General features: G+C 39.7%; 1 protein-coding gene across 3 annotated transcripts in view; it reads left to right on the top strand.

Annotated features, from left to right (window-relative positions):
- The window catches only part of NFATC1 (nuclear factor of activated T cells 1), a 147,399-nt gene that overhangs the window by 9,326 nt on the left and 118,754 nt on the right, over positions 1 to 19,319 (top strand). For all 3 annotated transcript variants that reach the window (XM_034762487.1, XM_034762485.1, XM_034762486.1), the window contains exons 2-3: positions 3,118 to 4,219; positions 17,657 to 17,816. In XM_034762487.1, coding sequence (XP_034618378.1) covers positions 3,118 to 4,219; positions 17,657 to 17,816 — 1,262 coding nt within the window. The remainder of the gene's footprint in view (positions 1 to 3,117; positions 4,220 to 17,656; positions 17,817 to 19,319) is intronic.

Genomic DNA, 19,319 nt, shown 5'->3' with positions numbered 1-19,319 from the left:
AAATAAATCAGGTTTATTATGGAATTCAAGACAAGTCCTTAATTATATTGGCATGAATGTCACCTATGGTGATCATAATAATTAATATGTCTTATTAAGATGCCACCAGTTTGCTACTTTACCTTAACAAAACAGTGACAATTAAATTCTTTAAAAAATCTGCTTGGGTTCTACATGATGGACATGTGACAATTAACTTGTGGTGCTTAAAAGGTATGTTTCTCAAAAGTCTCCTTGTAGATGCATTTCACCAAGGCTTACTAGCTAGGTGGTATATTATTATATATGCCCTTTTTGTTGCATTATGGGAGGAGTCTTTTAACTAATTGATGAGAATGTTTTCTGACCACAGAAGGAAATGATTCCATGGCTATAATTTATTTATTAATAATTAATACAGTACTGCCTAGGGGACCCAACTGAGATCAAGGCCTCATTTTGCTAGGTGCTGTACAAATGCAGAGTAAGATGGTACTTTCCCAAATAACTTACACTCTAACTAGATAAGACAGATAAAGATGGGAGGGGAAACAGAGGCACAGAATGGCAAAGTGATTTGCCCAAGGTTGCACAGCAGGTCAGTGGCAGAGCGGGGACTATAAAATAGGTGTCCTGAGTCTCAGTCCATTGCCTGCCAGCACTGGACCATGCTGCCTTTCATTAGATCCAAATCTATTTACAAATCACTCCCTGCCATTCAGATTATGGGTTGGCGTAGTACGAAATAACCTATTCTTAGGCATGAAATAAGGGTTATTTTAAATAATGCAGGTTAACAAGATTTATTAATACAGAGGAAAGATTAGAGCCTTATCAATTGCATGCTGCTAGGAAGAAAGAAGAGGATGACAAAATTACATACCCTTGTGAACGGTGACAGTGGCCAGGTTTTTTTTTAATAGCATTTTTCTTAAGGTATCTCCTCCCTTCACGGTGTTTGGTTAAAGTGTCAAACTAGAATATATTCTGAATAGTCTTGTTTCATCTGTAACATGTTCTAGGGTAATGTAATGAACCTCTCTTGGTAAATAGCTAGTTTCCTAAGGCTAAGTAGAAAGTGATTCAAATAGGTGTTGAACACATTAATGGTGCCTGACATGATATAAATCAGTATAAACATCTCAGAGTTACTATCAAATAGCTAAAATATATTAATTTTATGTAAATATAGTCTTTCTTTAATCATTCACATTAAGAAATCTGAACACTGTTTAGCTGGATAATGGCATCAAATTGAGTAGGGTTGATAAACAAAAGGAACGGAGTAAGCTCCTGCACTGGTGCAACAAGCTCAGAAGCTCATTTGCATATTCAGTGCTACTGAGGATTGGGTCATGTTGGGAATAACAGCTGTGGAAATTAACAAAGCTTTTCCGGATCTCAGCATGCAAGGTAAGGCATGATCACTGCCTGGGGTGTTTGCCTCTGGAGAGGGAAGGAAACAAACAGTGTGTGTGAAAGGGCTTCTATTGTAGGGAAGCCTTACTTCCAATATTACTATCATTCAGGAATGAAGACGGTACCTCTTCCATAACAAAATCCTTAAAAGGCTGGTGAACATTAGAGCTAGTTGTAGTTTTAATTCAGGGAATTAAACTGAAAGCAAAGGATCATCTGAACTCAAACTGCAGGGGCTATTTTAGGAAGGCTTTGTTTTCTTTTCCCAATATGGGGCTAGATAGTGTGTAAGGGTACTGGCCTGCAGGAGGGGTGATCCAGAGCTGTCTCAACTTCAAAAGGAGCTCGGAAAGACACCGGTGAGTTGTGCCCACAGCATCGTCTCTTAATGGGGTGGAGGATGCATTGCCTTTGGTGGCCAGCTAGCTTTGCTGTCTTGTGTGAAGGGGAAGGCTACGGCTGCAGCCCCAGAAGGGCACTAGCATGGAGCAGTATGGCAGGTATCCCTGGCTCCTGCACAGAGATATTGTGGGTGAGAGAGAGGCTGTGTGCAACCTTACCTCATTTCCTTCCTCCAAGTCCCAATCAAAAGTGCACCATGTGAGAGCAAGTACAATGTAGCCCTTTATAGTCCAATAGACAGAGGCCCCTGATTTTTAAAGGCATTTAGGCATTATGTTGCTCAACATTGCAACACCTAACTGATTTAAGAGTCTAAATGTCATTTAAGCATTTGGGATAGCCTAGTCAATGGGGTCTTGGCTAGTAAATCCCAAAATTCCTCTTGTAAATTACATTTAGCTCCTAAATCAGTTAAGTGTGGTAATGTTGAGTGCCACAATGCCTAAATACCTTTAAAAATTGGGGCCTAAGGCATATGAAGTTCATGTGACTCACTAATGGTCATTCAGTAAGCCAAATGGTATTGATTCAAATTGAATTGTTTGATGATCTCTGACTCTAGATTTCTGCACCAACTGTGTAACTGTGCCAGCACTTCAAAATGTGTATTGTAATTAATGTTACGAAATTGATAAAATACAGGTGAAGAGAGAGAACACAGTCAGTGCTCAAATGATAAGAGGATTATTGGATATTATTTATTAATGGAATTCTAGTGTATTTCATCACGGTGTGAATCCTTTACCTGGTCTCTGCTGGCTTGTCCCAGAAACCAGTGTAGGCCAATAGACTTGTTCTATTCCAAAATCGAGTTAACTGGAACCAGTTGGAAACGTACCATAGTGGAACTTCTAGTTGTATGTGATTTCAGTGCAATGTATTTGATCATGTTGTTCATATTATATTCTCTCCACCCTGGTTTTTTAACTATTATTTATTTTCTCTTTGGGGACCATGGCTCACTTACACCAAGTGCAAGTTTCTGTCTGCAATATCACTGCAGTCTTTCAGCTCTGTGGTTTGAAGGCAGAATTCTGCTTTTAAGGTTTGTATCCAAGACTGTTCAGAAGAGTGCCTTGGAGATACAGAAACTCAATTTCCCCAGAGATGATTTGCCTTGTTGTGCCACCAAAATACCAATATTTTCAAAAGTACCAGCCTCCAGTATTTGAACTACTTTGCATGTCTGTGTTATAGATTGCCCAGGAATGCCAGTGTTTTCATGTGATTATAGCATCATGCTCCACTAAGACTCAGTAGGCTAGTAGGTTAGTATATATGTGCAACACACCTCATGTCATTCATTTTTTTTTTCAGAACACTATAATTATGCATCTTCAAATATAAATGCCGGTTTGCCTCTAAATGTGGCACATTCCTCATTGTCAACTGCATGTCATGGCCTTCAGACATCCAATCCTGTCATTTCAATTGTCCCATCAACAAATCATCCTTCTGGATATGGAGGACACATTGATGGTGGGGCCTCTGGATATTATCTGTCTCCAAATGTCAGACCTAATGGAGCTCCAGCATTAGAAAGCCCCAGAATTGAGATAACCTCTTATCCGGGACTGCATCATAATAACAACCAGTTTTTCCATGATGCTGAGGTTGAGGAAGCTATCCCAAATGCCAAGCGATCACCTTCTACTGCCACTTTGAATTTACCAAACATTGAGGCTTACAGAGACCCATCTTGCTTGAGTCCAGCAAGTAGTTTGTCTTCCAGAAGTTGCAATTCTGAAGCTTCCTCCTATGAATCCAATTATTCTTATCCTTATACTTCGCCCCAGACATCTCCATGGCAGTCCCCATGTGTGTCTCCTAAGACCACTGACACTGAGGAAGGATATCAACGCAGTATGGTGGCCTGTACTTTGCTTAATTCACCAAGACATTCTCCATCTACGTCTCCCAGAACAAGCATTACAGAGGAAAACTGGCTAAGTGCTCGCAACTCAAGACCATCTTCTCCCTGTAACAAAAGAAAATACAGCCTAAATGGTAGGCAGACCTCTTACTCACCACACCACTCTCCAACACCTTCTCCTCAGAGTTCTCCTCGGGTTAGTGTAACTGATGATACATGGCTGGGAAACACTAACCAGTATACCAGTTCTGCTATAGTTGCAGCTATCAATGCCCTTACCACTGACAGCACAATAGACATGAATGATGGGATTCCTATTAAATCTAGGAAGACTGCAATAGATCATACTCCATCCATGACTCTCAAGACTGAACCAAGTGGTGAAGATCATGGGACCATATCACCAACTGCTGATTTATCACCAGAAGAGTTTTCTGGGTTTCAGCACATCAGGAAAGGAAACTTCTGTGATCAGTACCTTTCCGTGCCACAGCATCCATACCAATGGGCCAAACCAAAGTCTCTGTGTCCTACATCATACATGAGGTAAGGTTTCCTGAATCTATGAAGAAATTCTAACAACATTTTTATATGTACTTTTTCTCCTTTTCCTGTTCAACTATCCTTTCCCAAACACAGTTCCTCCACTTCTCCACCTGCAAATATTTAACTGCAAATATTTAACTGCTCTATTTTGCCATTTCATAATATTGCATCTTTGGAGTGTGGAGTGACCCTCATGAAAACACTGAGTGGTAAAAAATGCAGTTCTAAGAGTCACTCATCTGGGGGTTAAACTGGTAAGACAGTATTCTTTTCCCAGGAGACTAGAACCCCATTCCTGGCAGTCTAGAGACAAGGAATACAGGTACAGTCAGAACCATGGCTCTGTCAGTCAGTAGGACAACATGGTGCTGCTACACCATTGGATTTACTTAATTAGTTCAACATTTCATTTTTTCCCCTCATAAAATAATGACATGCCCCACAGGTATGCCTGCTAATGGGGGTCTTCCAGGGCTCTTTCCATGTTGACTTTTTATTCAGGGCACAAAAACACAACATGACTTGGTTATTTTATGCAGTACAATACCCTTATACACTATGCTCCCTTCATCTGAAAGCTACATCTGCCTTTCTTTGCGTGGAAGGACAAAGGATTTTTCTGACATTGTTCTTTCAATTATTAAAAAAAACCTCATTGGAACTAGTAACACAAATAGATCCTGTCCCATTTATTTATCACAACAGTAACACTGTATTGTCAGCAAAGAAAAAGATAAGTTTTGTTTTCAAATAATTCAAATGCTAGTCTAAGACCTATAATTCTGATCATAAAAGTCAGTGAATTTTCAGGCACAACAAGCTATGTACTTTGATGAAAGTTAAACTTAAACCGTGTTTTTAAAAGTGAAGAGAAAAGGTGGCTATGTAGGGAAAACACCTATGCCCACCACCCTCTTCTCTCCCCACTTCACACTTTAATCAATGCGGCATCTTCCTATCAGTGGCATCTTCCTATCATCTTCCTGTTTTCAAAAGTCAACTAAACAAATTGTGGCACCTTGTATCACAACAAACAGTACTGTGCCTCTTCAGCCTCAAACCCAGTCCTCCTCCTCCTCCTCCTCCTTTGTAGGTAGAAAGGTCTCAAGCATCTGTTTGAGTTCTCTTTAGCAGCCTGATCCTGTACAGTGCTGATCAATCCTGGGAGGGGCTAAGCACTCTCAGGGCAGGTCTTCACTACGGGGGGGGGGTCGATTTAATATACGCAAATTCAGCTACACGAATAGCGGCTCCGATAGGTCAAATTCAGCTACAACTTACCTCGCTGTGAGGACGGTGGCAAAATCGACCTCCGCGACTCCCCGTCGACGGCGCTTACTCCCACCTCTGCTGGTGGAGTAAGAGCGTCGATTCGGTGATCGATTGTCGCGTTCCGACGAGACGCGATAATTCGATCCCCGAGAGATCAATTTCTACCCGCCGATTCAGGGGGGGTAGTGTAGACCTAGCCTCAGTTCCAATGAAGTTGCTGGGTAGTGAATGCTCAGTGCCTTCCAGGATTGGGCCCTTGGTTTGTATAGCACCGGACAAATCCCTTGGGGCCTTCTTACATATTTAAAAAGGCTTTTGTGTTCTCCCTCCAAAGGTATAAACTAGTCTAAATTCATTGAAAGAGGCTTGCTTCTTTTTGTTTAAAATTTCCAGGGAAATAATACGACAATTTGACAAAAAATATCTTTCAGTTACAGAGAGCCTCTCTTCACGTTTTATTATATACACTCAGAATGCACACAACATTCCTATGTGCTAATACAAACAAAAAAGGTGAAATGTACAAAACTAAGCATCCGTATGCTGTGTATTTAACATTTTTTCCACTGTTTTGGTCTTGTGTAAAATATGTTTCCTGGTTTGCAATATGTTTCCATGTGATCTCATTAACTTGTGCTCCAGGGCAGCTGGAAGCTACCGTAGAAATGAGATTTTAAGTTATTTCACCAATCAAATACACTGACCAAGCTTCCTTCCACAAAAAATACCTCTCGTTTTATGTATATGAAAGAGTGCTGGGCAATTGAACACAGACGTCAACAGGATCACAGACTACGCAATAGAAATTGTTATTTTAAATCTTTCCAAAAAGACTGGATAAGAATTTGTCACAACAGGTCTGGATTTTTTTCCTGTTATTTTACACATCTGTTCTATTTCAAATGCTGGAATTGTAGGGTTAGGTTCCAACAAACAACACACATTCCAAAATCCACTCTGTCATAAGGATTTTTAGATAACCATATTTAATGACCTCCTGTATCTCTTCCTGAATATGTATTATAATTTTAATAAAAAGAAAGGGTGATTTGGAAAATCACTGAATTTCTTTCTTTACTTTTCTTAACCCCTAATTTATTAGTTTTCTTCAACCAGACCCTCTGCCAGTGCTAAGGGCCACATTCCTTTAGATTTATCTACAGAGGTCCTTAGACAATAAAGGAAACTATTTTTTTTTAATTGTTTCTAAAATTGGTGACATTTTTGCACTTACTGTATTTAAAACTAGTCCAATAATTTTAGAGTTTACAGGGGGAAGGAGGGGAAGGAAGGGAGGAGAGCGAGAAAGAAGGAATAGATAACTGGGCAGAATAATTCCTACCTCAACCGAGGCTTGCCTGATTCTATGGTCCTTGTGTACATTAATTTCAGTATGAGTTCAAAGCATGCATAAGGATTGCAGGATTGGGCCAATTTAGACTCTGATCCCTATTCTGAGTTTAATGGCAAAACTCGCATTGACTTCAATGGGAGCAGGATTGGTTGGATGCTTAGATCCCAATCCTACATTGGGATGTATGAACCCTTATGCTCACAGAGAGACTCACTGAAGTCCCTGGAACTCTGCATGGGTGTTGTGGATTCCAATGCAGAATTGTATGTATCTACATAGAGTTCCATTCAAGGCACGTGGCATTAGAAGATGTCGATGAATTGAGTCTGCCCCCATGGCGCTCTCTGCAGGATCAGGACCTTAGCCTTTAAACTTGTATGGTAGCTTTAGGATGCAGAACATGTTTATAAGGGAAACAGATATTTACAAGATACATGTTCAGTGATATAAGCTGAGTGATAGCAATGTGAACCTTTTTGCTGCAAGCAAAAAGGAGTATCTGCTATCTAAAATTCTCCATCTATGTAGGAAAATACTCTACTCTAAAGGTAAATTATTATATGGAGGGTAAAGAAGAAAGGAGGGAAGATAGAATATTATGAAGATCACTTCCTAGTGTTTATTCCAAGATCTTTGTTATTAGGCTGTCTAGTGCTTATCTCACTTTTATTACATTCGTGATTTATCTGTAGACTCCATAAAACAAAGCAAGTGTAAAAATGTGACTCGGGCATCCTCTTGAATTGTACCTGTCTCAACAATCTGTAAAACGGATCATCTTCCGTTTGTAATTCCTCTTCTAGACTAAATGCAGTACTTAATTAAAAGGAAACACCTTATCAGCCATTTATTTTGGAAACAGATATTTTTCTGTATTTATCAAGCAATCTCTATATAAGTTACATCTCTCTATATGTACTTAACATACTTTCTCAAAATGTTTTTGGGCTAATGTTTACTAAGGATGATAAGTTCAAAATCAAACTAGAAATACTAAATTTTATTTCACTTTTAATCTTGGGCATAGATAAAGACAATATTGTGACCAAACAGTATTTAGGATTTTTTTAACAAAGAAAATAGGCTTTAAAATCATTATTTGCATGTCCAAAAATTCTCTTTGTAGTATCAAAAACAGCTGGCATCTCACTTCACAAAAATTCCAGATTTCTGAAAACCTCATGTAGGATATGTATTTCTGTCTGTTGAGCTGATAGATGTGTATGTCTGGACTATATAACATTTGAAATTTCCTAGAGACTTTACTTGTCCATTGAAAAGCAACAGCTTCCTTTTGTATATCATACTTATTTTATCACATGAATCCAAAAAGCGTGATGGCCCGTAACATTCGTGTTTGCATTAATTGTAGGGCAGTATAGTATTGCTACATTCACTGGTCATGCCTGGTATGTATGAGGTGTACCACATGAAAAGGAGCTTCCAGGAACTGAATGTCAGTTTCAGGTGGGCTTATAAAAGCTCCCTACTATGTTTTCTTGTATGGCTTATTTTTTCTAAAAGTTGAAAGCTAACTTTTTAGCTGCAGTCTCAATTTTTCAGCCTTAAAAATATACATACAAGTACTTGTGCCCACAGAAATGCACATTCTCACACACACACACACACACACACACACACACACACGGAAGCTGTAATTTACAAACACAAATTGTGTGGCAGGATACCCATCTACCTGAGTGGCAAACACACATTTGGTCTTTGTGCATGTGTACTTTTTTTTCATGGAATTGGTGTTAGATTCTTAAACCTCCAGTTTTGCAAACTCCAAGTGTTCAAAAATCACAAATCAGCACTCTTTTTTCCCCCCACCCCAATAATATATTTTTAAAATAATATATTTAGGATTCTTTTTCTTTACATTTCCCCTTTCTCCTTCTTGCAGTCAGGCAGAATTGAAGCTGTGCTTAGAGGAGTGCATGGGCTGCTCCATTGGAAAGTATTGCACCTCAAGGGATCACAGAGTTGGGGAGGCCATGGCTCCATCCCATAAAGATGAGCCAGCAGAGCTGTCCTGGGGGGTTAGTAAGTAACACCCAACAATGGGGTGTAGCAGTGGGCACACAGTCTCTGTGTGCCTGAAGTATCTCTAGCTATAGTATCCTACTCCCTATAACAAAGCATCTTCAGGACTGGTATCAGTTCTCATATACCCACATGTTATATTTGTTGTTTAGGTAAAGTTGATTGCTATAGTATCCTGTGGGGCTGAGGTCCTGAGCTTGTTCGATTGTTGTAATACGGTTCTGAGGGCTACCCTGAGGCAGTGGCTTAGTTAAACTGAACTCTTCCTTCCCATTGTTTTGGAATCTGTCCAAGCTCCCTTGTGAGATCTTTATTAATGGCCTTTGTTTTGGTTTTTTTGATGGTTAGTTTTAGCATAGTATAATATTAAATTCAGAGCAGTGAGGGAGGCCTCCAATTTTTAACTGTGCTCTTTTTATGAAATATTTCTTTGCTGTTTCCATGCTCTTGTCTGAAAAATCAGTAAGAATAAATTTTTGTCTATGCCAATACCTTTTGAAGTATAGGCTTTAGGATGCTCAAATTCATAAGGATTGCCCCTGAGCATCATAATAATAATTTATATTTATATACCACCTTTCATCCTGAAGAATCCCAAAGTACTTTATGAACTAGAAACAGGAGTCACTTGCTTCACATACCAAGGAAATGCAGCCACCTCTGTAGTGGAACATAGCATCTGTTTTAACAGCCCACGGCAGCATTTCTCTACTGTGTAGGATAGGAAGTGAGAAAAATCTATGCAAATAAACCTGCAGGGGGAATATACAGTAAATATATTTCTCATATTGCAAGCGCTTCAGGACTGTGACTGTGTCTTCACGTGTGCTTTTACAGAGACTTATCCTATGAAACTTCTGTCTTCATTATTATCTCTGAGTTCTAATATAAATATTACTAATAACAATTATAATAGGTAGGCCAAGTATAACTAGTTACCACACTGGAATCTAGCTAGGGCATTGGTACTAACTACCCTATTCTTGCAAAAAAGTATCATGAGATCTTTAATAATCACCAGCAGTCAGGATCTTCCTTTTAAACTATAGGTAAGGCTGAACTGCTGTTTTAAACTAAATGTTGTTGTTCTTAGGGTAAAGATGAGATGTAAACTGTTTATTTAAAAAAAAAATGAATTGTCATGAAACTAAAGCTTACCATAGAAACTGGCATTAAGAAAGAAAAAACTTTCTCTTGACATGATATCAGAGATCTTTCCTAAACATTATTAACTACTCGCATATAAAAATATCAGTTAAATAAATATAAGACTTTTAGAAGGACAGCACAAAGGTTTAAGATAGACGAGTACATTCCAATTTAATGACCCCATACTTCAGAAGCTTCCCCATTTGAGAAATTTTATTCATGGGAGTAGGCTTATTGAACTCAGTGGGAGTAATTGCATGAGTAGATATATTCAAATGCATAAGTGTTTGAGAGCTCAGACCCTAAATCTGTCCAGCTGGCCTAATTCTCAGTTGCACTTTTCCGATGTTTAGGGCAAGGATGGATGTGAGAGAGGGGAAGGGAAGGTGGCTTATAAAAATGAATAAAAGGCACCTTAGCATTCCCACATTCTGGGCTGTCCAGGGGCAAGACTGGTGCCTGGTATAAACTTAGGCTTTACATCCCATGGTCTCCTAGCAGAGGATAGTCATGGTGAAATATATTCCAGCCATGTCCCCTATGCCAGGGGCTGGCAGCAGGGCCAGTGCAGAGACTTCACACCAGTTTTTCAGTGGTTAGGAAGACATTTTGCACTGGGAATATTCTCAGGGGTTGTTTTCACCCACTTTAGGGCCTCATTACACTACCAGAGTGATAAAGAAGGGCTTAAGAGGGCCTGATTCTCAGTCACCCTGTCTTTGTACTTAGGCATTAGAACAAACACAAGGCTTGATTCTCCAATACACCATTTTTACACTGTTGTAACACCATTGACTTCAATGGATTACTCTTGATTTACAATGCTATACTGGAAGTTAGATCAGATTTAGGCCTCATGTAAGATCAATCACAGTGCTGAGACCCGTAAATATGACAGGGTCAGTTAAAGGGTAAAATCTGCAAAAGTTTATGAGCACAAGCTCCTTTTTGAAAAGTGATGTAGGCATTTAGAAACCTGCATCCCATTGCCTTTCAGTAAGACTTAGGCTTCTAAATGCCTATCACTTTTGAAAATGCAGCGTAGGCCCAGAAATCACTTAGAAACCTGTGAAAATTTTACCCAAGATCTTTTTTATTTCAACTGACATGATAACATACTGCTTAATATATTCTTTGTCCGCTAATCTAAATTTTTTTCTATTAAAGACTGAGGTCAGTTAGAGTGGCTAATCTATGATTGATTTAATCACATGCTTTATCTGGGTAAGTGAAAAAAGTCACTTTTCATCAGTCTTGTAGCCTGACTTATGTCCTACTGAGTTAAGGTGATCCAGTTTTTTTTTAAATTTAACTGACTTGAAACAAGCAGGCCTGCTTATGGCTTTTAGAAGGATCACAGCTGGATTTATCATGTCACAGGATAAAACTTTCATTCTTGAGAATGAGAATCTGGTGTGAACAAGTCCATGGAGCTACACCAATTGAGGATCTGTCCTGTTGTTATTTTCTCCACTACAATGGGGGCTTCACCAGCTTGTAGAGTTGAGCTCTCCCAAATTGATAGGGATCTTTTCAGCACTCAGATTAATTTTTTAACACTAAAATATTTGCTCCATGATTTTTTTCCTTTAACCATATTATGCTGCAGGAAATTAAGTGCATGATGAAGATAACCTAAAATAGGAAATAGCTCTGACAGCCACAGCCCATGAAACTGTTAAATTCATCACTCCGCTTCCTTTATCAGGAAAACTATCATTAATTGTCAATTTATTATCAGTCAGGATTCATAGTGGAATTTTGATGATTGATAGGAAGCTAACAGCAAACCAGATTTTTATGACCAGTGTTACATTAGAATCAGTAACTTTCCTTTGTATTTTACAATTTTAAGTGCTAATTTAAAGATTTTAAACAAACAAAATCAGGGGAGATCAGGTTATTTTCCAGTCAGTTTCATGTCTTTTATTATTATTTTTATTATTAATTATTATTATTCCTTTTGCACTTGAGGACTCTAAGGTTTGTGCTGGTAGTTGGATTAGTCCTTTTTTTATTTAGTGGTAAAATGTCTTAATCCAAGAGATAAAAGATCCATCAAATATGAACATACCTAAAACCAGAAACATCTGTTTAAATATGTGTGCTGATCATCAGCAGGAGATATGCAGGTGTTTTGCTCTGGTCTTTGTTATTTATTGTTGCAGTCAAATAGAGTTTCTCCAGAAAGTTTTCCAGGAATCTTTCAGGCAGAAGTATATCCAGAATGCAATATGTACACAACGGTGGTCTTAAACACTTGCCAGCTGCCTTTCAATAACTAAGGGCCAGGTTCTGCTTGTGTGAATGCACAGTGCTGGGGGAGGGCATAAGAGACCCTATCATCCTTCATCTCCTTCCCCCTTTTGTTGCCTGCATAAGAACCAGACAGAATTGCAGTCCCTGTGCTTGGGTGAGCTGCTTTGCCCTTAATGCTTCAGGGGTACACAGCACACCTAAGTGTGGTAGGCAGGCCATGATCCTGCTGCTCTCTTGCATCATTTGAGGTACTGGTTGGCCATGTTGGGAGTAGTAAGCCAGCATCCCATAAAGAGGTGTAGTAGCAGCATGTTCTCCTTCCACACTGAGGAGTTCCAGTAGGCACTCTGCAACTCTACCACCCAGAGCTCTGCCAGGGCAGGGTAGCTCCAATCCAACCCTTACTGTGGGCTGTGCCTGAAGGTACTATTGAGCCCAAAGGATTTCATTTTGCCCTCATTGTATTCAGTGGCAAGCTTCCCATTGGCTTCGGCGGTGCAGTATCCAACCATAAGTATTAGCAGAGAAATAACTTCAGTACCTACAGTTTTCAAGATATATTCTATAGTAAGTATTAAAAAAAAGTACAAGAGAATCTTAGATACCTAGATAACCATGTTTGTGCAGCACCTAGCACCGTGGAGCCCTGGCCCATGACTGGGACTTCTAGGTGCTTCTGCAATACAAATAATTTAACAAGAAATGTATCTTAAGGAAAACTGGAAAATAAGGGCAACTATAATACCGTAGGTATGTAGTATGTGTATGTATATATAATATAAATTTCACAAAAAAAGATGTTTAAAGAACATTATTAAGGTTGCAAAGTCAAGCATGCAAGTTAGGATATGCCAGACTTAAGGTTTCCTGTGCAAATATTGAAAAAACAGAAACGCCCACCATGTGGCATCATATTGGCATCTACATCATATTGGCATCATCAGGCAGGTTGGAACCTTTAGATACACTACACTGATTTCTGCCACTTGGGCTAATAGAGTAACTAATAGTAGTAGATTGTCATCCTCTGTGGACCAGCACTAGCAGGAGAGGAGACACACACTTTGCCAGATAATTTCACAGATATTTGCTGACAGCAGGGGACTGGTGAGACTCTGGAATCTTGGGTTTCATTTCAGGCTCTGGAGGGATGTGTGCCCTCGTCTGTGTAGGCATGGCTTGACATGGGTGAGGCCTCATTTCTTGGGAGACAGGATTACAGAGGTAAATGGATCAGCACAGACTCTTCTGCCCATTTCCACAAGCTTTCCCCCTTCTGCCTTAAATCTGTCTGAGTCCTGTCTCTTCTCTCCCCTCTTCCCCCGGCTCCTTATCCCAGTCCCATTTTCTTTGCCTAATCCCAGTGTCCATTCCCCCAGTCTTCTTGCCCACCCAGTCCTAATCTTCCCTCCAGGGATCTCAGTCTGACCCCATCAGTATCCTCCCCTGCTCCTTATCCCAGTCTTCTCCCACCCATGCCAGTGCCAGTTTCACCACTCCTTTCCCCAATCTACTCCTTTTCCTTCCCCCGTCTGTCTCTTGTCTGCTTTGCATTTGATTCAAGCAGCTTCCTTTTCCCCATGCTGGAACCCAGGCAGCGTGGAGGGTCATTGAGAGGACAGAAGAGACGGGCTCCCTACTCTCAGTTCCTGTACCCCTTCCCCCTTGGGTCTGTAGCCACCTTTGACCCTGTAGACAAGGGCTAGAGCACGTTTAGCCACTATGTGAGGATGGTGCATGTACAGTCCAGACGCAGGTGGGAGCTATGAGGGTATGGCGTATGCTCAGTTGCTCTATGGGGATGGCATATGCATTCTGGTCAGCACTGGGAATGTGAGAGTATGTCTATACAGGAAAGAAAAATGTGAAGCTGGCCCATACCAGCTGACATGGGCTTGCAGGGCTTAGGCTGCAGGGCTGTTTCATTGCTGTGTAGACATCTGGGCTTGGGCTGGAGCCTGGGCTCTAGGAACCTGTCGGGTGGAAAGGTCTATAAGACTATAACAGGGTTCAAAAAAGAACTAGATAAATTCATGGAGGATAGGTCCATCAATGGCTATTAGCAAGGATAGGCAGGGATGGTGTCCCTAGCCTCTGTTTGTCAGAAGCTGGGAATGGGCGACAGGAGATGGATCACTTGATGATTACCAGTTCATTCCCTCTGGGGCACCTGCCATTGGTCAGGTGACAGATACTGGGCTAGATGGACCTTTGGTCTGACCCAGTATGGCCATTCTTATGTTGAGCATACCTAGTGACAATGGAATCTTTGGAGATTTTAGCTATTAAGCTAATAAGTCTCTTCTGAAGTGTGATTTTTTTTCTTTTGGAAAGTTTATAACTTGGCCGTTCCTGCCCCAAAGCATGGTGATGTTAGAGCTGTTCAAAGTAAAGGTCACCAAAAATGTGTAACATGTGCAAACCAGCATTTTTTCCCGTAGCTTAATTCTCAGAAATGGCTGAATCATTTTGATTATGACATTTTCCAAAAAACTCTCAGTCTGAGGAGACACCCAGCCTGGAAAATCTCAGCCTAAATGGTTAACATTTGGCAAAGTTGAAACCAACTGAAAATAAGGTCTTATAATGGGAAGTGTTGGGCAATACAGTGCTAGCAGCCCGGCCTATAATTACATACATGTGCTCCCAGTTACAACTTAATTGTGCTGGTAAAAAGATACTGAATAAAAATTAAAAAACAATTAGCTTTTATCACATATCTAGACTAAGGCCCCAATCACAGAAAGACTTGTGACTGGACTTAACTTTATGTGTTGAGTCAATGGGACTATTTGCAGTGGCTCAAGTAAGCAAGTGTATTTCTGTAAAGTGTCAGGTCCTAAATAACAGACAAGGAGAGGAGGATATTGGGCTTCTGTCTGTCAAAAAGTTTTAGTGGTGACACAAACGATAAGAGTCTTGACTGGTTTGTGAAGCCAGCAGAACTCTGAGATGTAATTTTCTGCGTCAGATTGAAAAGGTGCTTGCTTGTACACTATGTGCATTCAATAGGAAACCTCTCTTGTGCCTGTGGCCTCCTTTAAGACAACTAATTTCTATGAAAGAAGATGATTTGAAAAGAAGGAAAATGCATTGCATGCCCCCAGCATAAAGTCCTCACGGTTTTAATTCCTTACGTTATTGTATTGGAAATATTTTTTTAAAAATATTTTGTTCTCATCTTTGCTGGATGCCATGGAGCTGTGTTCATGTCAAAGGCCTCCAGCTGACTAAGCAAGCAGCAGAGCCTGACAGGGTCGTTTAGGGGATGCTCATAGTTAACTGGAGCAGAGCCTGACAGGGTCGTTTAGGGGATGCTCATAGTTAACTGGTATAATGTCTTGGAGTGTATGGAACACTATCTATGTGTTATAACATTTTAAATGACTGGTACACATTTGATCATTCATCATTGGCTTGTCTCTGCTGTATGCCCATCTCAACGTGTCTTTTTGTAAAATAAGCCAACCATAGACAGAGGGTATCTCTGGTGGATTATCTAATGCAAGTGTCAGAACTTCGAACTATCCCATTCACAGCACTATTTCACTCTCCTCAAATCCTGGCTGTAGCCTAAGAATGGCTATATTGGGTCAGACCAAAGGTTCATTTAGCCCAGTATCCTGTCTTCCGACAATGGCATTGTAGTGGTCAGAGCAGGGGACTGGCTAATTCCAAATGACACTCCTTCATACAGAGACCAGGGAGGTGAGGTAATATCTTTTACTGGACCAACTTCTGTTGGTGAGAGAGAGAAGCTTTCGAGCTTACACATGGCTCTTCTTCAGGTCACTCCTTCTTATATGAACTTGGGCAAGTTAGCCTCTCTCTGTCTTGGCTTTCCCATCTGTACAATGGGAGTAAGTCAAGTATCAGGGGGTAGCCGTGTTAGTCTGTATCTACAAAAACAACAAAGAGTCTGGTGGCACCTTAAAGACTAACAGATTTATTTGGGCATAAGCTTTCGTGAGTAAAAACCTCACTTCTTCGGATGCATAGAGTGAAAGCTACAGATGCAGGCATTATATACTGACACATGGAGAGCAGGGAGTTACTTCACAAGTGGAGAACCAGTGTTGACGAGGCCAATTCAATCAGGGTGGATGTAGTCCACTCCCAATAATAGATGAGGAGGTGTCAATTCCAGGAGAGGAAAAGCTGGGAGTAAGTGCTTCTGTAAATCAAACTGAGATTCTCATCTGGGGCTTGATCCCACTCCTGTTCCTGTTCAAGTTAATGGAAAAACTTCCACTGACTTGTATGGTGCATGATCGAGCCCAGATATGGTAAGGCGCTATATAAATGCAAAGTATAATATGTAACTGTCTATTTTAAATTTGTTGTACTATTTGAATACTATTTGAATAGAAGGTATGTTTGAAGGTCATTCTATTAAGAGACTTTACCAATTCCAGGGTTTTGAAAGATTGTGCAGTAAACCTAAAACTTATTATTTCTATCAAAAGGCTGTGGCTAGCTTTAATTTTAAGACCAATAAAGTTACAGCAAGCCAGAGCCTATCAAAGACAGTTGTAACCAATGGTTTTATTTTGTGACATAAACAGTACATTTCTTTCAGTAATGCTCTCCCCTGACATTATTTTAAAGTGTGGTTCTCTGAAAGTGGCTCTGTAAAACCTGCAGCTTCTTATTGTTGTATTCAGTCATGTCTGATTGTTTAGTGACAATAATATGTCTTTACTATTTTTACTTCTGTTATAATTGCAGAGTCAATATAGAACTGGGAGACTGAGTTGGATTCTATTCTTGCTTGTATATCATCATCAATGTAATTCTTAATGATGCATTCTTAAAGATGCTTGAAGATCTACATTTTGATGAAATATCCGCCAGAAAGAACTCTGCTTAATTTTGAGAATCCAACATGAGTTTTCAGGCTTGGAAGTTGCAGTGGGGAATATTTTTTTTTTCATGTAAACGAAGCAGATTTGATCTAGTCAGTGAGAAACATTAAATGTAGAACTTCCACAATGCCAAGTTAATAGTCATTTTCAGACTAGAACCACTCTTTAAATTCCTTTGTATCCACCTTTGTCCTTTGATTCAACGATCAATACATTAAAGCATTTTTAAACCATGCTTAGAAAATTTTCCATTTTGTTTACAAATCTGATAGCATCTGGCCCATCAATTATGCTTTACTCATAAATCTTCATAAAATAACCATTGCCTTTTAAATTACTTATGTCATGACATCCATATTGATGAAATTTTAAATGTAAGATGGTGAAGGATGAACTGCTAAACATGGTCTCTAAAGTAATAGAACCAGATTCTTGTGGTCTGTGATAGTCTACTTGATGTTAATATTTAATACACTTTCTCTTCCATTATAGCCCATCCCTGCCTGCCCTTGATTGGCAGTTGCCATCTCACTCAGGACCTTATGAACTTCGGATTGAAGAGCAGCCCAAATCCCATCACAGAGCTCATTATGAGACGGAGGGGAGTCGAGGGGCTGTGAAGGCATCTGCTGGGGGACATCCTGTTGTGCAGGTATTGATATTTGTAATGGCAAGTATGCTTGTTTATCCTGGCACACTGGGGCTAGCACCCCCTTCCTTTGCCAAAATAAAAAGTGCCAGGAGATCTTTAAAGACCACAAGCAGCATCATATATACCTTTAACTCCATAGACTGGCTGTAAAAAAAACAAGGCCTCTGTATATGATTGTTTTCTTCCTTTCCTTTCTACTGTTGCATCATATTGAATAAGAAGATACAAATAAATGTGTATCTTATATCTGTGCACTAATTCCCAGCTTAACAAATATTTGATTAGAACTTAAATATTCACTGTGGCATATATCTGAGCTCCGAATCTAGTATTCTGGGTTCTACTAAACTTTTTAGTTTCTAAATCTTCAGTATTTAAGTAAATAGTGTCATAAACTGAATCCTCTTTGTTTTGCTCATGTTTGAGTAATCTCATTCATTTTAATGGGACTTCTCTCAGTAACAAGACGAGCAAGATTAAGCCCTCATAATATTTTGCTGAGTTGCACTGAGAACTAATTCAGTGAGAACTCTTTTATAGACATTTTTAAAATTATAGTGCATTTTGCTACACAGAATGACAACGAGCAGGGTTTCTTCTAGTAAGAAATGTTTAAAGGATCAGATAAGTGACTCTCCTTCCTTCCCTCCCTCCCCCTCCGCCCCCAAACATATTTTAAAGTATAGTAGATTCTCAGAGTTACGAACAACCTCTATTCCCGAGGTGTTCGTAACTCTGAAATGTCCGAAACTATGAACAAAATGTTATGGTTGTTCTTTCAAAGGTTTACAACTGAACATTGACTTAATACAGCTTTGAAATTTTACTATGCAGAAGAAAAATGCTGCTTTTAACTATCTTAATTTAAATGAAACAAGCACAGAAACAGTTTATTACCTTGTCAAATCATTTTTTAAACTCCTCCCCTCCCCCCTTTTTTAGTAGTTTACGTTTAACACAGTACTGTACTGTATTTGTCCTTTTTACCCTGTCTACTGCTGCCTGATTGCATACTTCTAGTTCCAGTGTGTGGCTGATCAGTCAGTTCATAACTCTGGTGTTCGTAACTCTGAGGTTCTACTGTATCAGGGCAGTTCTGTTTGTGTTTTGATTCTAGCTGTAATGAATTCTGCTTATAAAGGCTAACACCTTATTCCCCTTACTCCCACGATAGTGTCCCACCGAAGTCTGCTAAGCTACAAAGTTTGCTCTGGGAGTAACATCCTTTCAAAAGACCAGCTGTATTGCTGGATGGCTTCAGATCATGTAAAGTCTGTGCACACAAAGTCAGTATGTGTTTATCTGCTTTAAAATCTATTATCTGACAAATTATTTGAAGGAATTATGCAAGATTGAAATTATACTCAATGGAGGAATGCTGTATATATTTAGTGAGATAGCTAAGGAGAGAGTGAGTGAGAGTCTGCAGAGTCCTAGTTTCTTGTTTGTTTCTGCCAAAAGTCATTGGTGACATGGGGTTATGGGAGAGACCTGCTGAAAGAC

The sequence above is a fragment of the Trachemys scripta genome, chromosome 2 (genome assembly GCF_013100865.1).
Source record: "Trachemys scripta elegans isolate TJP31775 chromosome 2, CAS_Tse_1.0, whole genome shotgun sequence".
NCBI lineage: Eukaryota > Metazoa > Chordata > Testudines > Emydidae > Trachemys > Trachemys scripta.
This window is presented reverse-complemented; position numbering and strand designations above follow the sequence as displayed.